Raw genomic sequence first — 20,077 nt, forward strand, 5'->3', positions numbered from 1 at the left:
GTCCAGGTCTCGCTGAATGGCAGCACAGCCTTCAGGCGTGTCAGCCAATCCTCCCAACTTCGTATAATCAGCAAACTTGCTGAGGGAGGCCACTATCCCCTCATCAAGGTCATTGATAAAGATGTTGAACAAGACCGGACCCAGCACAGGCCCCCTGGGGGACACCACTGGTCACAGGTCTCCAGCCAGACTCTGCACCATCAACGACGACCCTCTGCGCTCTGCCAGTCAGCCAGTTCTCAACCCACCTCACTGTCCACTCGTCTATCCCACACTTCCTCAGCTTTGTTATAAGGATGGCATGGGAGACAGTATCAAATGCCTTTCTAAAATCAAGGTAGATTACATCTACCGCTCTTCCCCCATCCACCCAGCATGTGACAGCATCATAGAAGGCCACCAGGTTGGTCGAGCACGACCTCCCCTTGGTGAACCCATGCTGACTACTCCTGATAACCTCCTTTTCCAGCTGATCTACCCATAACCAAATCTTCAAATATTGGCATAATAAAATCATGACTCATGGAAAAGCAGCTCAAGAAGGATATCCCAATCAAAATTAAGAGGTCCCTAAAGTTAAATTGGTGGTATATTTTCTCTAAGTTCACTTTTACAGCTTCCAGTGAACTTCCTACTAGTAGACAGTAATCTAAATTGCAGGGATATGATTATACATAGTTTCATATACGATTATAGATAGTTTCGTTGAAGTGCTCCAGTCTGCTAATAATCCAACCAATGTCAAATCTTTTCCTAGAGCAATTACTGATTTCTCTGTCCTTATTTGACAGAAGTCATTTAAGGTAAGCCTTTTCATAGCCCCTTATTGTCTACTTGTAGTTCACTGGTGAAAATATGCATAAAATTATACTACTTGCCTTTTGCTATGCTTATTACCAGGAAATAAAATGCCAGACATTAAAGCTGCAACAGACACCTGTTGCAAATTAATATTATATAGTATGGTTATAACTGCTTCTCTCTTCCTCAGTGGTCGCTGTGAACAGGCTTTCCTGCATGTGTCAGCTTCCTCTGTCAGCCTGAATTGAATTCAGGCATAATTAGAAATCACATCAAAACATTATGCTAATTTTCAATTGATTTTATGATTTAATTTCATTAAACTGGAGGTTACCAAAGAAGCTATAAATCCTGTACATGTTTCAGTGTGCTTGACTGCTAAACAGCTTCTGGAAATGGAAGCTGCAACACATGCTGTAGCTAATTAAAAGACATGTTTTTACTGAAATCAAATTGCTTGTCAGTATGTCAGATAAAAAGTCTTCACTTGACATTCAAATGCCAAATAAAGTTGTATTTTTAACTAAGTGATAAGTTATTCAGACTAAAGGCTGGTGCAAAGAAAAGCATAAGTCTCCTTATCACAACAGGAGAGTAAGAAAGAAGTTGCAATACTCCATGGACAGTGAAGCTATGGAATCCCTCCTCAACTTATTCCTTCAGCTTTTCAGAAAACACCTCTTTCTCCTTTTACAACAATGATTTTTATTTATTATTGCTATTAATATTTTGAGGAGGTAATTCTTAATGACAGATTTATTCAGGAATAGACTGGAATGAGAGGCTGGATCTATTGGCTATGTGATAAAGCAATACCACCCTATTCATTTCCTTTCTGTCCATCCAGAACCTACAAAAAACATAGTTCCAATTACACATGCTGGAGACTGACACAGGATGCGCAGGCACTCCTACACAGTTTTCTAACTTCCATAGACAGGGATAGATAATCTCAATGTAAATTAACTGTGAGAGGAGCTATTACTTTGAAAATGAAGAAATCATGATTTAAAAGAATGATTAATTCCTGTACTTCAATATGCTTAAATGCAAAAGTACATTCTTGAATGAAGTACTCAAGCAATATGTTCTTAAAGCCAAAAAATCCATGCTGTGCAGTGAAATTTGTTTGTGGCAGCTATACACAGTTAGAGCAGAGTATAACATGAACAGAGTTTATAGTCATCAAACAGTCCTGAAACAAGACATGGAGGATCACAGCTATCAATTATATCAGTAGCCTACAAATAAGGGATTTCCTTTCAGTCTTCCCTCAGGGTTTATTATGCAGTGAATTATGAATGTAAAAATTCAGAAATGTTGATATAAGTTGAAGGTCTATACATTTCTCAGAATAGCTTTGAAATACTCTCCATCATACAGATGCCTTAATCTATATGAATAATCTGCACAAATGTTGGAGTAGATTTACCAATATCCTATGGATATTTTTTGCATTTCTTGTATTAATACTAGTGCAAAATAAGGTGTTTTGCCTGTTTTTTGTCCTTATCATAACAGTGTATCTCTGCTAGATAACGGAGATGAATAAAGGATTGAAAATAGAAAGTAAGGATACAACAACAACAACCAAGAGAGGACATGTTTGGAAAAGTTTGAGTGCCATCAAGAAGCACAGCAACAATCTATGAACTGCAAAATAAAAATGTGCCAAGGCACTGCATGGCTAAACTATCCTTAGCTTTCTCCTAAATTCCAGATATAAATCTGGAATATAAATAACAATAAATTATAAATAAATAAAGCAATCATTGGACTGTCTTTATTAGCTAAGTTGTATTCAAGATTCCTTCAGTCAGAGTGATAACATAAAAAGGCCAAACCTAATGGTCAACCTTCAGTTTCTTTTTTTTAAATTTTAGTTCAAGCATGTAAGCCATAATAATTACTCTTACCTTGTGTTCGGACGGGATCTGACATAGGGCTGGGATCACTCAGACCTTGTGAATTGATAGCTCTCACCATAAACAGGTAGATTGTATTGGGTCGCAGTCCTCTCACAGTGTAGAGAGTGGTCTTCACATGGTTAGCCACTGTTTGCCAACTATTGCTCACAGATTGACTGCAATAAGAAAATGTTGAAGATTATAGACTAACACATAAGAAAACAAGGAAATAAAAGGGGATCTGCAGGAAAAAAAAAATATATAAGAACAAGACAAAACTAATATTTTATAATTTCAGTTAACATATCAAAAAGCATAAAAAAATGACAGACCTTTCAAAAGTATTTCTCCTTTCACTAAAAGCAAAAGCTTTTTCTATCACTCTAGCAAACACCTGCAAAAGGAAAGTGTGGAAAGCAGCAAAGGAAATTTGAATGATAAATAGGCCAATCTTGAACATAAACCTTAGAAAAGAAAAAAATGTTAAAAGAATAAATTTCTACGTTGCTAAGTAAATTATGTCAATAACTGTCATTAGAAAAAAGAATACTTGAACTAAATTCATACTCAAAGTTAACAAAGAATCTTCTGAAAAAAAGCTTGTAAATTAAGAAAATTATATGAATATTCTTTATGTCACTACATTTTCATTTGAATGGCAATATAATTAGATTACAATCCACTATATGAAGATATTTCAGCTGTAATTTTTAAAACTGCTTTTAATAAAAATCCTTGGCTCCTGTAAAAGTTTTTGATGGCGTGCCATTAAAGCTTATCCAAGGTGAAATATCATAAAAGTTTATGGGCAAAATTTGACTTTATTCTGCTTTGTTGTACAGAATTGAGCAGAAAATGTAACATCTTGAAGGAAAAAAAAAATAAAAATGAAACTGCTAGTTCCATTTTGATTCAATTGTTTCATTCATTTAATACATTAAGAAAAGTACAAGTCCCAGAACAAAATCACCAATCTGCACACACAATAATGATGTATTTTGTATATTAACATATACAGATAAAACATTATCACAATAATGTTTTAAATTTGTAAGCATATAATTTTGATAAATTCCTGCTAGAATATTAATCAAAAGATAAACTATATTATTGATTATTGTCTGAATATGTTGATGTAGAAAAGCATGTAAGAAAGTGCACATCTATATGCAGAATACTACTCTTGTAATACACATGAGGGATACAGCTTATGCTTAAACAAACTTGCTGAATTGGGGCCCAGGAGTTCTTTCCTACAATGCATTAAGTGCTGCTGTGTGGAATAGAACAGCTGGATCCTCTTCAATTTCAGGCTGCATGATGAAATCCTGAATTATGAACATCATTCTTTTCAGTTAAAAGTTTTATTCCATCAAAAACAGCTAAGTGCAGAATTTTAAAGTTCTTTAACTATTTAATTGGTGCTGTTTTAACAAGAACAGGAGAAGAAAAACACAGAGTGATTTAAAGGTTGCCTATTAGTTTTCAGTTTGCTTGTATTACAACATTCTAAGTAACTCAAGCCCAAATGGTTTGAAATACAACATTCCCAGGGTGATCATTAGAACTAAGGAAAAAGTAATAAATAGTGAGTACATTGTCCATTTATGTTTCCACTGACCTGAAGAAAAAGTTAAATGCTTCACTACTTCACGACTTAAGAAAATGTGATGACATATTAAAAAACAAAGCAAAACAAAACACTTAAAGAGAAAGAATCAATGCCTGCCACTGGAGTTAAATCTTTTACTGAACTTTTAGTGATACGTGTAGAAACCAAAAGAACACCACAATACCAGAACAGCTGGTACTAGGATTTAAGCAAAATTAGAAAGGAAGGAGATTGAAGTAGAATAATTCACATACCTAAAAGCCTCAATGATATATGCACTAGCTGGTAGGCTTCCAGGGGTCCCTGGCTGCCAGGACAGGGTGACACTGTTCTTAGTAACATCAGTGACCTGAGGTTTGGATGGTGGCCCAGGGAGGTCATTTATGTCATAACTTTTACTGACTGTTGCTCCACCCAACTCTGCAAGGAGCAAATGTAAAATAATTACTTTTTGTTGTCAATTAGATAGTTTGACCAAAGTAGAAGGCTAAAAGGAAAAGCATGCCAAATATCTGCATAATCAGCTTCATCAATGCTTTTAATTTGTTAAGAACTAAGTCAACTACTGCATTATCAGGTATATTTTTTTAATGAGGAACTATCATTCTTTACATATACATTACAGGAAAAAAAGACAAAACTCAAAAGTTTATATAAAAAAAAAGAAGAAAGGAGTAACAAAAAAAACCATGCTTTGCTCATATTTACATAAAATGTCAGAACATCAGCTACTAGAAGTCTGAGAAAATTCCTATATGCAGATCAGTTTCAGTGCTAACAATGAAGTCTGAGACACTTGAAGAAATGAATCCTTCCCACTTAAAACCTTCTCTATTTCACACCTAGAATTTCTAGAAGACATTATTTGACTCATAAGGCTCTATTTTATACTATACTTTTCATTCTGTGCCATCTGAAAACGGCCTCTGGATATTACTTACCTGTCACATCCAGAACAGCACTCCATGATGTTTCCCCACTTGAACTTGTTGCAACGCAAGTGTAGGTTCCAGTATCAGACAGCTAACATTAAGAACATTTAAAAGCAAGTTTTACCTTTCAGAATCATATGACAGAATTTATTCTAATTTTTTTTTCCTATATATTTATTGAAAAGAAAGACTTATTTTACACTTTATATCAGCCTAAAAGGCACCAGACATTTAAAAATAAGAATTTAATGGTGGCTTACTTTTAAAGGACTAAAATAAGATTACTTGTTTTTAATACTTTTCTAATTGTAATTTTCATATTCTTAATTGTATCAGTGAAGTATGTAAGTGGTACAGAACGAACGTTTCAGACAGTGTCAACCTTTTTATTGTTAAGAAACCCAGTTGAAATCAGCAAACAATACAACAACAATTTTTCCTTAGAGGATGAAAACTCACAGTTCATTATCCCACAATGACATAGAGATACTCTAGTCTCAGGAAAGCTATTCCATCATCTTATGGTTTTATGACAGATGAAGCCATATTTATACAGGTCATCAATACATATGTACATTGTTTCTAAGATCTTAACAACGGTTATTTCTACACACAGTCCTCCAAGCAATTTTAAAACGGTATAGTTAAACCGGATCATATACCATGCTTACCTTTCTTCTGTAGCACATGAAATTTTATTTCAGTCTTGCAAAGCAGTTTGGTAGATAAAGACCCTAAATTGTGATTCCTATGTCAGTTCATATAGCCCTAATTTATTTTTGGAAAGATTTTTAATTTATTCCATCAATATTAATCTCATTATTGTTCTTATAAATTATTGCTTTACTGGAAAATTTGCCAGGTATTTTACTATTCCTTACTTTGATTTAAAGTAAAGATTTATATGACAAGAATTAGAGAAGACAACAGAAGTGGATGGAAAACTGTGACTTTGCAAAACACAGAACATACAGAAGAGTTGTCCTACCACTGTGTATAAAGAATGGTAGTTTGGAGATTGAAGAAGAGGGAAAATGCTGAGTGTAGAGATAAAGGAGAAGAATTACATTTACCATCAGTTGATTTAATGAAAGTAGGACCGCATTCAAGAAGGTTTATGGGACTTTAAGGAATTATAATTGGTGATCTGGAAAACACAGATTGGAACTATAACAAATGTTCATACCCAACTCTTTGAAAAGAATGTAAAAGAAAATTAGTGAGATGTTCTCTACATTACTTGTAGACACATAATTTAATTGATTTTTAATTTTGTACTGTTAGATTTTTGTTGGCATTTTCTTCCAATAGACTGGGACTATGTCATTCTTAAGGGAAGAAAGCAACCAGTTAATGGCAGTTTATCAAAAAAAAGCATAACTTGAATTTTGCCATGAAATACAAAGAATAATTAAACTCCTCTGACAATGTCTCAGAAATTCAAAATACAGAAATCATAGAATCATAGAATCATAGGATGGTTTGGGTTGGAAAGCACCTTTAAGGTCAATCTAGTTCCAACGTCCCTGCTATAGGAAGGGACATCTCCCATTAGACCAGGTTGCTGACAGCCTCATCCAGCCTGGACTTGAGTGAAGGGGGCATCTACAACCTCACTGGTCAACCTGTTCCAGCATCTCACCACCCTCACAGTAAAGAATGTTCCTAATATCTAGTCTAAATCTATGCTCTTCCAGTTTAAAGACATTTCCCCTCATCCTATCACTACATGCCCTTATAAAAAGCTCCTCCCCAACTTTCCTGCAGGCCCCCTTGTCGTATTGGAAGGCCGTCATAAGGTCCCCAGGGAGCCTTTCCTTCTCCAGCTGAAGAGCCTCAACTCTCTCAGCATGCCCTCATTGATGAGGTGCTCTAGCCCTCTGATCACCTTTGTGGCCCTCCTTTGGACCTGCTAACTAAATGAGAAAGACTCTTGAAAAGAGGCAGATTTCTGGAGGAGGGAGTCTTATAGCATTCTGAAGTACTGTATTCTATTTTGCTTCTTCTGAGTTTTTGTTAAATCTACGATTCTTCATTATGTGATAATTGAGGATGCTGCGGTTCTCAACTTCATTTGTGTCCCACCATGACAGATGGTGTATGGCATACTCAATGAAGTATGTGGAATTCAAAACAGACTAACTTGCAGAAGGCAAATTCAACATACAAAGCAAGCTGGAAGTGTGGTGAATTATCTAACTTCCAGACTGAAGACAGATTAGATACAGATTAGATACAATATTCTATTGATAATTCAATTATTTTTACTTTTTTTTTGGTGTTTTGGTGGAGAAAAAAAACAACAGGGAAGGTCAATGGAAAAGTGTTGCTATTCAGTATAATAGTTTTCTTCCTTCGTTAAAGCAGACATTTAAATCTTGCAAACTACATTTTTTCATATCAGAAGGAAGATTTTCACCAGTCTTGACCTGTCTAAAATGGTACTGAGTGAGTGAAATATGCAGTTTTCTAGTTATCCTCCAGGGTAACTGGATGATTGACTCATTATAAAAATCTCTGGATTTACATTAATGACTGTGGCTCTTGGTTCACTATGATTGCTGCAGAATATTGAATAATTTGATTTACATACATAAAGAGATTAGTTACATAGCAGAAGAGGATAGTCTCAAAGGATTAAATAGTAGAGGCTCATCTTTACCCATATCTTTATATCTTTCATATTGATTATCAATTGATAATGATTATTAATTGTGAGGGGAGGAAATAAGTGAGGACTAGGGGTTGAGGATGAAGGTGATAAACGTTATTGTGAAGATAGGCGTGTAAGTGTACTTGAGCTATTCTTGGGCATATTTGGGGGCTTTTTTTCCTTAGGAAGTATTGACAGTTCTTGCTGTAGTACATCTGAAAGAAAAGTTAAACACTCCTGATTTATAGCTATATTTAATTCACAAAAATTGCAACCTACAGGCGAAAATTGTTTTTTTATAGAATTGTGTAGTTTTGGCTAGTAAGTTTGACTTGAGCAGTGCACATTACTGTTATCAAGGAGTTTACAAGAAGTGTCTTTCTGAGCCTTTAAGGAAAATCAGTTACTAGTGAATGAGCCACTTATGGATCAATAAAAGCTTCATGTCTTTCAAAACCACACTCACTGCTAGTACTGTTTCCTTCTCTCCTTGCAAGCAATTTTTTTCATTTCATTTACAGACACTGTGCATCTATCAGCAAGATAAATGCGCTGGCACGATTCAGACCTTATTTTGTTATTTGTGTAGCTGCATGCAGACAGGTATCCCAGGAGCTTCTGCCTCATGGACACTCCACAGCAACCCATCATTGATGCCTGAAAATTTGTTTGAAATCACTAAGCTTCCACCTTTAATTGCGTTTTTCTAACACTACTGGGGAATCTGGAGAATTCAAGCGCACTCTTTAATCCATCTCTACAGGAAAAATGCATTAACCTTCATGGCCTAAACCTGCCTTCAGCCCAGGGAGGAAGGATAAATTGTTTACTCAAGGAAAGCTAGTATAAATTTTTTAATAAATTCCATTTTGTTCCAAGGAGGTTAACAATTCATCTACTATCACTGATGAGATGGCACCAGAAAACAAAACTGCTGTTTTTACCTTGTCCCCAACAGCTACATTTATGGAAATTTTTTTGGACGACAAGTCAATGTTCAGAAATTTATGTTGATTAGATTAAAAGGCTGCTGAAACTCTCTATAAGTTCTTAACAAGTAAGGACATTACCTTAGTATTTTTCTAGACATATGCTTCTTCACATATACACAGAAAAGTGCAATATCTATTTAAACAGGTAAAAAAATAAAAACCCAAAGAAAGATTTGTGATACAGTGTTTATCAACAAAGTCTGGTGTTATGCTACCTAGAATACTGCAAGATTTCTTTGTACCTTCAAATATAATATTATCGTATCTATCAAAATGTAAATATTTTTATAGGCACTTCATTTTGAATAGAAATCCTTCTGCATGTGACTGCATGTATGTCACAGTATGAATTGTCATCTCCCATCCATAGCCTTATGAAACACCTGCAGCTAACATCAGAATTCATCAGCTCAACTCAAGACTGCCAAGACTCAGTGATGGAGAAAGACCACGGCAAAAGCCTTGATGGACTCCAAAATCCCTTTCTAGCACACTGGCTCCCTGGAAAATAATGTTCAGGTGTTGAAAATGAATGACTCTAAGTTTTAATTGAGTCAAAAGACCAATGGCTTCAGGGTAAGACTATCTGAAAGATAACCAGATCCTGTCATCTTACATGTCTACCCACCTGCCACTCATGCTTTATTGCAACATAAATAATTCTATTTTCAAAGGATTTCTTGCAGTAGTATCTGTTGTTAAGTCAGCTCTTCTTTTTTCCCTTTACTACCACAATGACAAAGAGTAAAATAATATTTGTCCTTGGTGAATGTTGCATGGTAAAGGAGACAACTAAGTTAACTTTGAAGTCAGAAGACATCAAGATAGTAGAGCTGCCTAAGGCACACTACCAGCTTCATATTAGCCACATACTACTTGTAGCATTTGCTTTGTTATTGTTACTCACCCGCAGAGTTTTAATCTGAAGGGTTCCCTGATCCTGTATGGAAGTTCGAGGGTCTCTACCCAGAAAAGTGAAGCCTTCTTTTAACCAGCTGATAACAGGAAGCGGGTCACCAGTAGCCTTGCACTTCAGCAGAGCTGTCCCATCCACTGCCAGTGTCTGATTGACAGGCCCCTGGAGGATGATGGGTGGAGGTCTATCTGTCAAGACTGAACAGCGACACATATATTGGCATTCACGACTTTGACAATGTTGTGCTACATTTAGTCCTTTGCTTGATGTTGTACCACTTTCAACAGATTGGTTTATGTTAGCCTCAACAGGGCTATGAACATTATTTTTGCAAGACTCACAGACACATCTTAATATTTGATCGGTATATTTGAAAACAGTTTTTGAACGGGTTCATTTTGCTACTGTAAGATAACACTTACATATATAAAATTCTGCTAGCAAAGATCCTCAGATCCATTTGATTAAGACACAATGACAATAAAGATCTTAGAAAAGAACTATGCTGCATTTCTTATTTCATCCAATTTAGGAAAGCACTTACATTACATGTTTAAAAAAGCACATGATTAAGTGTCAGATCAAAACGTTTTTAATGACTTATCAGATTTAAGGCCTAAAAGGGAAAATCTGTCCAAGTTCAAAGTGAAACACTATATGAATTCTAGCACAGGTACCAACCATATTCCTCAATCATTCACAACTTAGGTGTAGTCCATAGCAAAAATACCTAAGAGTGTTACAAAACATTTAGTGCAACTTAAATGATGACTCTTTCCAGTGGAAAATATTTCAGACTTTATGAAGCCATTTAACAGTGTGCTTATCAGTTTATCTGAGCACCTTTTAAAGCAATGAACTCTGTTATTTTTTTCCTAATAATTTACATTTGCATGCTTGAAATGCTCCATAAGGGATTCTGTAACTGGTGAATTAGTGCATGAGTGCATACAAGCCTCATTCCATGGTCAGTGAGATATCTTAAAGATGAGGTAAAATGCTCACATTCGCTTTTCTTGAAAGAATAATTTTTCATAAATAATTATGCTGTTGAACGTATTCTCACAGTCAACTGATGAGCACAGTATAACTCCATGTTAATAAATAACGTATTTACACAAAATGAATGTGAAATGTTTGAATTGTAAAAGTCAAAAATGTTATAAAATCTGTACAAAAGAATCCAGCATCCATTTTTATATATTTACTTGCTACATTGCTGCTGTTCCTAATCTTTGAACAATCTCACAGTACTAAGTATGACATTAAATATCATAATAGACAGGATTAGCTCCTAGATGGTGTAAAAATCAGACTGCTTCCACTAATGTCAATTGAGTTTTAATCTTCTATTCTGAGAATCTGGATTATTATATTCCACACACAATATCCTACTCTAACAATGAAGTGAAAATAACCTATTTGAAGAAATATGCTTTCTATTGTATTTGAGCTGTTTGAGATGCCTCAAAAAACCTCTGGAACCTTCAATAGATTCAAAGTATTTTCATTATACTGTTTAATAAACAGGAAATGCTAGGGCTATGTTGGTGGCACTAATAATTGGTTATGAAATTCTAATGCCACAAAAATACTAACTTTTTCTTTTTTTTTTTAACAAAAGATACAATGGATAGAATTATAGAAATTAGCAAGACTTGGAGTGTGAGTTTATCACATTTGTTGGAATTTAAACAAAAAATCTAATGTCAATTCAGATTTTTATTGGCCATAGAACTTGCAAGGTATTTTGAAAATTCTAAAATATTACCAGCTGGCATTAGAGATAGGACATGAAAAGATAGAATGTAATGCATTTTCATCTTGATATCCAAGTTTTGATCTCATTAAGGTTCCTTATGATCACACAGTTCAGTTACTTAGTGAAACAAAAGTCCATCTCGGTTTACACACACTTAAGCTCTAGGTATGCTGGCAGCGAATTCAAACTAAAATTTAAATTCGGAGTAGAACAGCAACTCCCAGTTTTCTAGCTAGTAAAAAATTAAGGAAAAAAAACCACCTTATTTTGCTAACTTTTCAATTGTTATTTCCTGCACCTAATTGCCTTTTGTATATGTAGCAACATAAGTATTTTCAAAACCTACAGCATTTCAGATATTGTTCTTTTCCATGTAATTGTTATTATTATTATTTTTTTTACAGCTCAAATGAGGAGCTCATAATCCTTTAAATAGCTTTGATCAATAATGTAATTGAAAGTCTCCTGGCCAGAAGGAATCTTCATTTTCAAGGGTGTTATGGGTGAAAGACCACTACAGGTTTCCATGACACTAAGGCTAAAGGTTAAATGAACACTTAGGGTTTCCACTGATCTGTGAATGACTATATTGTCTTCACAAGTCTGACTTGTAAATCTTCTCTAAAATGTGTGTATATGTGCTTGCATTCCCACTACATAGGTGTCACCCAAAGTAAGGACACAGAATTCAGAGCTTTAGAAAGATATTGTAATAAGCATCCTTGAGAACAAAAAAAATAATGGAAAGTGTTCACAAAAGGGTAGGGTATTTTTTTAGCTTCTTTTACACTTTTGATTTTTTTTATTTTACATTTTTTGTTCTCCTACTATGAAACATTTGTATCCATTATTTCACAAAACATTTCATATGACAAAATCATATTTGCAAAAAAATTTGAAGTAACCTCAAAATTAATTTCATTCAAAAACAACAGCAAAGAATAACAACAACAAAAAATGATTTTGAAACTATCTTCCAGCAGCCATATATTCACATGTTCTGGCAATTGGAAAAATACCAGATTGCTTTTTTGATAAAATGGAGCTTAAATTTTGAGCAGACTACGAGAGGAAATGTTACTTGCTAATAAATAGTGTATTCCCTACAAATGTAATTTGGATCAACTAAAATTATGTGCAAATTTAGGTGGAATTTGGTCAAATTACAAAATGAAATTAAAAACAGAGAATGACAAAGGAAAATGAGACACAACTCACAAAATTCTTATAATGAACACTATGTTAGGGCAGGGTGCTCTCCTGAGAGGTGGGAGTTATAGAATCATAGAATGGCTTGGGTTGGAAAGGACCTCCAGGATCATCAAGCTCCAACACCCCTGCTGCGTGCAGGGCCACCAACCTCCACATTTAATACTAGACCAGGCTACCAGGCTCCCATCCAACGTGGCCTTGAACACTTCCAGGAACGGGGCATCCATAACCTCTCTGGGCAGCCTGTTCCAGGACCTCACCACTCTCTCTGTAAAGAACTTCCCCCTGACATACATCTAAATCTTCCATCCTTCACCTTAAAATCATTTCCCCTTGTCCTGCTGTTATCTACCCTTTCAAAAATTTGATTCCCCTCCCCTCTTTAGGCTCCCTTTAGGTATTGAAAGGCTGCAATGAGGTCACCCCGCAGCCTTCTTTTCTCCAGGCTGAACAAGCCCAGCTCCCTCAGCCTGTCTTCGTAGGGGATGTGCTACAGCCCTCTGATGATCTTTGTGGCCCTCCTCTGGACCCTCCCCAACAGCTCTCTGTCTTTTTTGTAGTGGGGGCTCCAGATCTGTACTGCAGATGGGGTCTCAAAAGAGCAGAGTAGAGAGGGACAATCACCTCCCTGCTGGCCACCCCTCTTCTGATGGACCCCAGGATACCATTTGCTTTCCAACCTGTAAGAGCACACTGCTGGCTCATGTTAAGTTTTTCATGCATCAAAAAGTAGAAAGGGAAAGCAGAGACCATTTCTTCCTCCACTTTTTTTTTTTTTTTTTTTTGTTCAAAAAGCTTCACAAGAGGCTGTTTGGAACTGTCATATTTGCTATAAAATATTTAATATACGTTTAATCAGAGATAGGAATGAAGGTGGCCAGATTTGCAGGTGGCTAAACTGGGAGTGATATCCATCACTCATTCCTATTTTCTTTTAAGAGACATACCCCAGCATATTCAATAGATCTACAGTTAAAAAACTGCATTGCAGGCTGGGAAAAATGGCTTAAATTTCTTTTCTAAATCATTGTTGAGCATCCTAAAACATTTCATTCTTATGTTGTCAGAGAAATCTACTGCAGGATGTTAAGCTTGATCCTCCATCCAGTACTCATCCCAAACAGCAGCTGCTGGGTAAACTGTAGGCAGATCCTACAGCTGACAAACAGTGGTCAAATTTTCTATTAATATATACAAATAATGTAAATTTAAATAAAGATAGGTAAGCAGAAATTGGAGTTTTCTTCAAAATATTCTGTGCATGGTGGATAAATCTATGGAATAAATTAAAAATGTACTTCATTCTTATCGTGAATACATACATAGTTCGAGAGAGGTGCTTGCTTTATTTGCATGATATGTCATTTCAAGACTCCAATCTGCATATTCACTTCTTGAGTTTGAAAGGAGTGTTAAGATTTGATATTGCTTTTCCAGATGTGCATTAGACAGTAGATCATATTATAGCCTTTCAAGAAAATATAAGATTTGAATTTCAAATACACTATGGGCTCTTAGCACCGTCCATAATCAGCAAAATTATCACTCAACTCAGCATATTTCATCACAGCTAGTAATCTCTTCTCATGTGAACACTTGAGTTAAAAATATTTCCAGTAAAGACTTGTAAGTGCAAAAATGTAACAACTGAAACACTGTTATATATGGTATAATTAAGCACTTGTTTTTCTGCACATGACATATGTTTTCATTCTGTATTGGAACTTCAATTGGATCTAAATTACCCTGGATCAAACAAAAATGTGTTCAAAATGAAAAAGATGGTTCGCCACTATTATTAAATCATTAACCAAACAGAAAAATTCTGGGCTATGAAGTGAAACTGGAATCCCCAGCCAAAAACTGGGACACTAAAGCTTAAGTGTATAGCTAGCATGCACAGCGTTTATCTTTTATCATATTTTTAAAATCAATAGATTTCCCTACTGATAAAGATCTCTAGCTTCCACAACCTCTGCTCAACATCAACTAAAACAGATTAGTTAGACATTTATGGTTAACTTCCTAACTGAAAGCAATTTAAAAATATCTGTGATCTAATGGTACTTTCATGTATATAATCTCAGTTTCACAATGTTTTTTTGGCACTTTTCTCCTGACCTCACCTGCCCTTTGACTCAAGGATGAAATTGTATTTCTATAAAGCAACCTTTCATTATTTTGTAACGATCACACTGACAGTAAGTTCTGGGAAGCATTTGAAGAACACAGGCCTTGCATTCCTTCAGCAGCAGAGCTCAGCAAAGGAGAAAGAATGTCAAATCAAATCAGAACTAATTGTGATTAAGCTTGCATTTTAGCATGGACACGATTATGAGCTTTCTGTTGACTTTTTAAGTAAACTAATAAAAATTCCAAACAGGTCAGGCAGGATTATTTTTTTTATCTCATATAAGAAATAGATAAAGATGGACCACAGTTCTGGGCTGTCAAAAGGAAGAATTTTCATCACTGATATCCTTGAACCTGATTTGATCCTCTCGGCCCATGTTGCAGTAAATCTGTACAGCATCAGCAGGTGCAACCATTAACAGCTCAATGCCCTTCTAGCCAATGTTTGTGTGTTCTATTTATTCCAATCACACTCATGGCACTGAATCAGGCAGTGCTATGGACAGATATTAAAAAATACTGCCTTTCCATTAATTTTAAATGACCTTTTAATCTACATTTAAATTTGAATTGAATGAAAATGCATCATTTTGTCATAGATCATGACAGAAAGGACTTAAAGAGATTGCAGAGCGAAGGTTAGCCTTTAGTCTCCAGAAACTGCTTTAGCAAAAAGCAATATGCTTGTAAAGATGCAAGGATAAGGCAGAAATTATCTCCCCTTGTCATAAAAATATAGACAGCTTTTGGAAAACAAAGAAAAGGCATCAAATTAATGCTCAGACCTCTACAACATGTGCCTGAACCTCTCTACCTGTCATTTGTGATGAATATGCTCTTATGAAAAGTCAGATTATTCAGAATTAGACATCTTTTCAAACTTTCATGGTGCAGGCAGGTCTCTAAGGGAACCATAAAAGTAGACCTCTGCATATAACAACAGTTTTAATGGCAAAAATTCATCAAAGTCTGTCAGGAGAAATTTAATGATTCTGTTAAGATAAGGAATAATGATGCAAGGGAATGCCATGGTCTCCTAGCATTAGAGGAATTCTCTTGCTGTTAACATTAAAGGATGCAAACTGCCTTCTAGCCACAATAAGATGAAGAGGGGTATCAACAGGATTTCTGACTTATGTAAAGGGGTTGAGTTTGTACACAGACCAAGGTAAACTTCAAGGCACAGTAAGATTCAAGCCCAAAATTCTGAAAGTGAAAGCATCATCAGATCATGTAGTACTTTTCCTTTCTTGCCAACTCTACTCTGACAGTGTATTTAAATAACTCTTTACACGTCTAACTGTACTGAGAAATTATTAGAACACAGCACTGAGGAAGTGAAGTACTTTCACTTCCTACACAGATGTAAACTAAAAGGCTACACTACATAGCTGTTTTATTTTAACAGTGCTCCAAGGCACTGTTCACTTAATTCAAGGCAATTGTGTTCACTTAAATTGAGCTAAGGATATTTCCAAAAAAGTTGCTTAGCATAATACCGAAGGCTGGGACCAAGACAGGTATTTAGACTTGTTTATTTTTGCACCCTAGCCCATTACTTTAGTCATAAAACTATTAATTCTTCACAACCTATTTGCAGTCTCTCTCTAGAGAACTGAGCAGCTTCCCTTCTTCCCAACCCTACTCTGAGTTGTTTTATCCTTTGTTTGGACTATTAAGAATTGTGTGCAAAATGCAAACTAGATGTCAGACTCTTTTTGATGCTGTAGAGAACTATGCAGAGATCCTTGCAGTATGTTTTGTAGAAATTCACCTGTTTATTTTTATGAATTGTGACTTTTTTTTTTTTGCACAACTTTTAAAATACTTCTGACAGAAGAAAAAAAAGGAATTTCTATAGCTTACCATCAGTAACCTCCAGCTGAGCCTTTGCTAAAATGCTTCCAGCAACCGTAAGTGCTTGACAAATGTAGTAGCCTGCATCAGAGCGTTGAATGTTGGTAATAGTGAGGTCTCCAGTTGGTGATACTGAGTATCTACTATTGGGTTGGAGAGGCTGGTTTGGGAAGAGCAGATTCTGCAAAGACAATTCATCTCACATCAGTTCAAAATACAACAGCATCGCTTTTTTTATCAATTAAAGACATGTTGATTTTTTCTTTAAATCACAGAATCACAGAATCGTAGGGGTTGGAAGGGACCTCCAGAGATCAAGTCCAACCCCCCTGCTAAAGCAGGTTCCCTAAACCAGGTCGCACAAGTAGGTGTCCAGGCAGGTCTTGAATATCTCCAGAGAAGGAGACTCCACAACCTCCCTGGGCAGCCTGTTCCAGTGCTCCGTCACCCTCACTGTAAAGAAATTCTTGCATACATTTGGGCAGAACTTCCTATGCTGCAGCTTATGTCCATTTCCCCTCGTCCTGTCTCCACACACTGCTGAAAGGAGTCTGGCCTCACCACTCTGCCCCCTACACCTCAGATATTTATAGACCTGGATCAGGTCCCCTCTCAGTCGTCTTTTCTCAAGGCTAAACAGACCCAGGTCACTCAGCCTTTCTTCACAGGGGAGATGCTCCAGGCCCTTCACCATCTTTGTGGCCCTCCGCTGGACTCTTTCCAAGAGATCCCTGTCTTTTTTGTACTGGGGAGCCCAGAACTGGACCCAGTGCTCCAGATGAGGCCTTACCAGGGCAGAGTAGAAGGGGAGGATCACCTCCCTCGACCTGCTGGCCAGGGATATAAATCTTTTTATATCAATCAAAAGAAAAATTAAGTGTGGGTGGTTTTGAAATTATCAATCTACAGAGCTAGCTTTCCCTGCTTTGCAGTTCAAATCAGAAACAGCCCTTTCACAGTACATAATGGTGTTTTCTAGCTGGCGATTTAGGCAAAGAGAAAATTTCTAACAATCACACTTGAGTGATCTGTACTTGTTATACATTTATCAACATTCTGAATTAATAATTTTAATAATACACTTAGCTGGCTATCACACCAAGAGGATATAATACTGCAGTAAACATTTTACAACTAGCAAAAATAATTGAGCAAAGGGGTATTGTTTGGCAGTGAATATGTTCTGGGCAAAGTAGAAAGTAAGAGAATGGCACAGAAGTAAACCTGGGAAGATACAAAACAGATCATAAAGTAGGAGAAGCTGGCAGAGGATGATAGAGCTTAAAGGAGATGTAAAAGGAAATTCAAACTGAGATATACCAAAGCAGGAAAACGGCATGGAACCTTGAGGGTGAAGAAGTAGAAATCATCAAGAAATATGTATATAAAGAATAAGACACCAGTTAGCACAGAACAGGGAGATTAGCTTTTGCCTTTGTTGCCTTTTGGTTGGACTGGGGAAAAGAGAGCTGTCAATAAGAATAACTAAAATGGATGTTACAGTCATTGAATATGATGAAAGATTGAATGAATCAATAATACAGAAAAAGACTGAAAAGGTTTTAGTGGTGAGGGTTGTGTTCACAAGGAAAAAGTTAAATTGTCTACAGCAGCTCTTTATGTAAATAGAGGATGGGAAAAGAGAGGCAGTGTATGTAGAAATGTTGGTAGTACTGCCTGATGACAAAAATAGAGGAGACAAATTAAACAGTAATAATGAATTCACAAATTCCAAACAAAAAGGCTCTGACTTTAATATCAACTCAATAAGCCTGCCGTATAAAATTTGCAATTGTTGTGTCAGGAATATCTCAAAACTTGTTTCCACACTATGATAAGCTTCAAGTCACTACTGTGACTGTTCCTCTGTTCCTCTGTTCCTCTGTGTTATAATGACTCTCTACTAACTTTTAAGCTTATTTATATGAACTAAAAAGTAAACCTGAAAGTATAAAGTAGGATACTAAATTAATTTTCTGCAAATCTGCTACTTCTGTAGTAAACCTCAATGTTTTACAACAAAATTATTAGGAACTGGCAAGCAAAAAACTTGGATTTCAAAAAATTCTGCTTTAAAGTAAAACTCACGTATTTCTGTCTGATTTCAACATTAGAGAGAGATTTCACATTGTTAGTATCTTTATAATTGTATTAACCTAATAGACTACCTGTTACCATATGATGAGTCTCACCCTTTGCCCCCTTTCCATTTCAGTGTTCTGAGAAATTTTTCACACAAAATTTTTCCTCAAATTATAACATCCCACTCAGTAAATGTCAGATTCAACTAGGGAAAAAAAAAAGAAAAAGTGTGGACATTCTGAAACAATTTTAGGCTGTAGGGTTAAAGGTGTCTCAAAAAAGTTGCCTGGTTTTCTAAACTGTCTTGAAACTTGCATAATAATCTGTTCCTGGCACAAATACCTATTGAATAAAAGAGTACAAAAAGTAAATTTTATGAGAAAACAGAGAATTTTGATACAGCAGAGCTTCACTCCCTTTTTCACTCATTATACAAGTAGTAAAAGGAAACAGAATGAAAGATAGTGTAGGGCCAAGCTCCTAACACTCAAGAAGAAAAAGACACCAAATCTCCTTCATTAAAAATGTAAGACTAACCTTTTTATCTTCAGCACAGACTTGTTTGTTCTTAAGAATATTTTCTTCTGAGACATGAGTATCGCATCCCAGAGAATATTCTACACTTTAGTAGGAGCTGATTAGTCTCATGAATCTTCCTTTCAAGAATCAGGTGACTTATGGGTTACAGTTTGTCCTAAGTTACAGAACAGTCCACTATTTTAATGCTTTTTACAACCTCAGTGAGTTTAACTAGCTGCGAGTTTACTCATCTGAGCATGCTGGGTTGCAAACAGCAAAACAATAGGCACCTTGGGTGTAAATCCAGATGTTTCTCTGGATTTATCTCAATTTAATCCAGAGAGTTTAAAGTGTACAGATGGCCTGTCCTGGCACATTTTATTGGTGAAGGGCTGTTAGACTGTGGGGAACATGCTACCAAACAAAAAGGACCAACTGTTTAGTCAAAAGACAGCAGAAGAAATTACACAGGAATTCCCCTCCTTTCAAGATGGTTATGCTCAGAAACATAGTGTGAAGAAATAGATTCAGAATTAAAAATGCCTTGCAATTAGTGGGTTAGTGGGCTAACATGACTACGTAACATTATTCTAAGTCTTAAGAGTGGTGCTGCAAACTGTAGTGTGCTTGAGTAAAAGCAGAATTAAGCATTGAAAATCCAGGCAACAACTTTTTAACACGCACATAAAAGTGAAAAGT

At 35.9% G+C, this 20,077-nt stretch overlaps 1 protein-coding gene across 7 annotated transcripts in view; it reads right to left on the reverse strand.

The window, feature by feature from the left end:
• ROBO2 (roundabout guidance receptor 2) overlaps positions 1 to 20,077 on the reverse strand; it is a 455,306-nt gene that overhangs the window by 90,303 nt on the left and 344,926 nt on the right. For all 7 annotated transcript variants that reach the window (XM_031556595.1, XM_031556582.1, XM_031556578.1 and 4 more), the window contains 5 exons: positions 16,787 to 16,958; positions 9,805 to 10,010; positions 5,262 to 5,343; positions 4,575 to 4,740; positions 2,718 to 2,884 (listed from right to left, as the gene is read on the reverse strand). In XM_031556595.1, the coding sequence (XP_031412455.1) occupies positions 2,718 to 2,884; positions 4,575 to 4,740; positions 5,262 to 5,343; positions 9,805 to 10,010; positions 16,787 to 16,958 (793 nt within the window). The remainder of the gene's footprint in view (positions 1 to 2,717; positions 2,885 to 4,574; positions 4,741 to 5,261; positions 5,344 to 9,804; positions 10,011 to 16,786; positions 16,959 to 20,077) is intronic.

This window comes from Meleagris gallopavo, chromosome 1, assembly GCF_000146605.3.
Source record: "Meleagris gallopavo isolate NT-WF06-2002-E0010 breed Aviagen turkey brand Nicholas breeding stock chromosome 1, Turkey_5.1, whole genome shotgun sequence".
Classification (NCBI taxonomy): domain Eukaryota; kingdom Metazoa; phylum Chordata; class Aves; order Galliformes; family Phasianidae; genus Meleagris; species Meleagris gallopavo.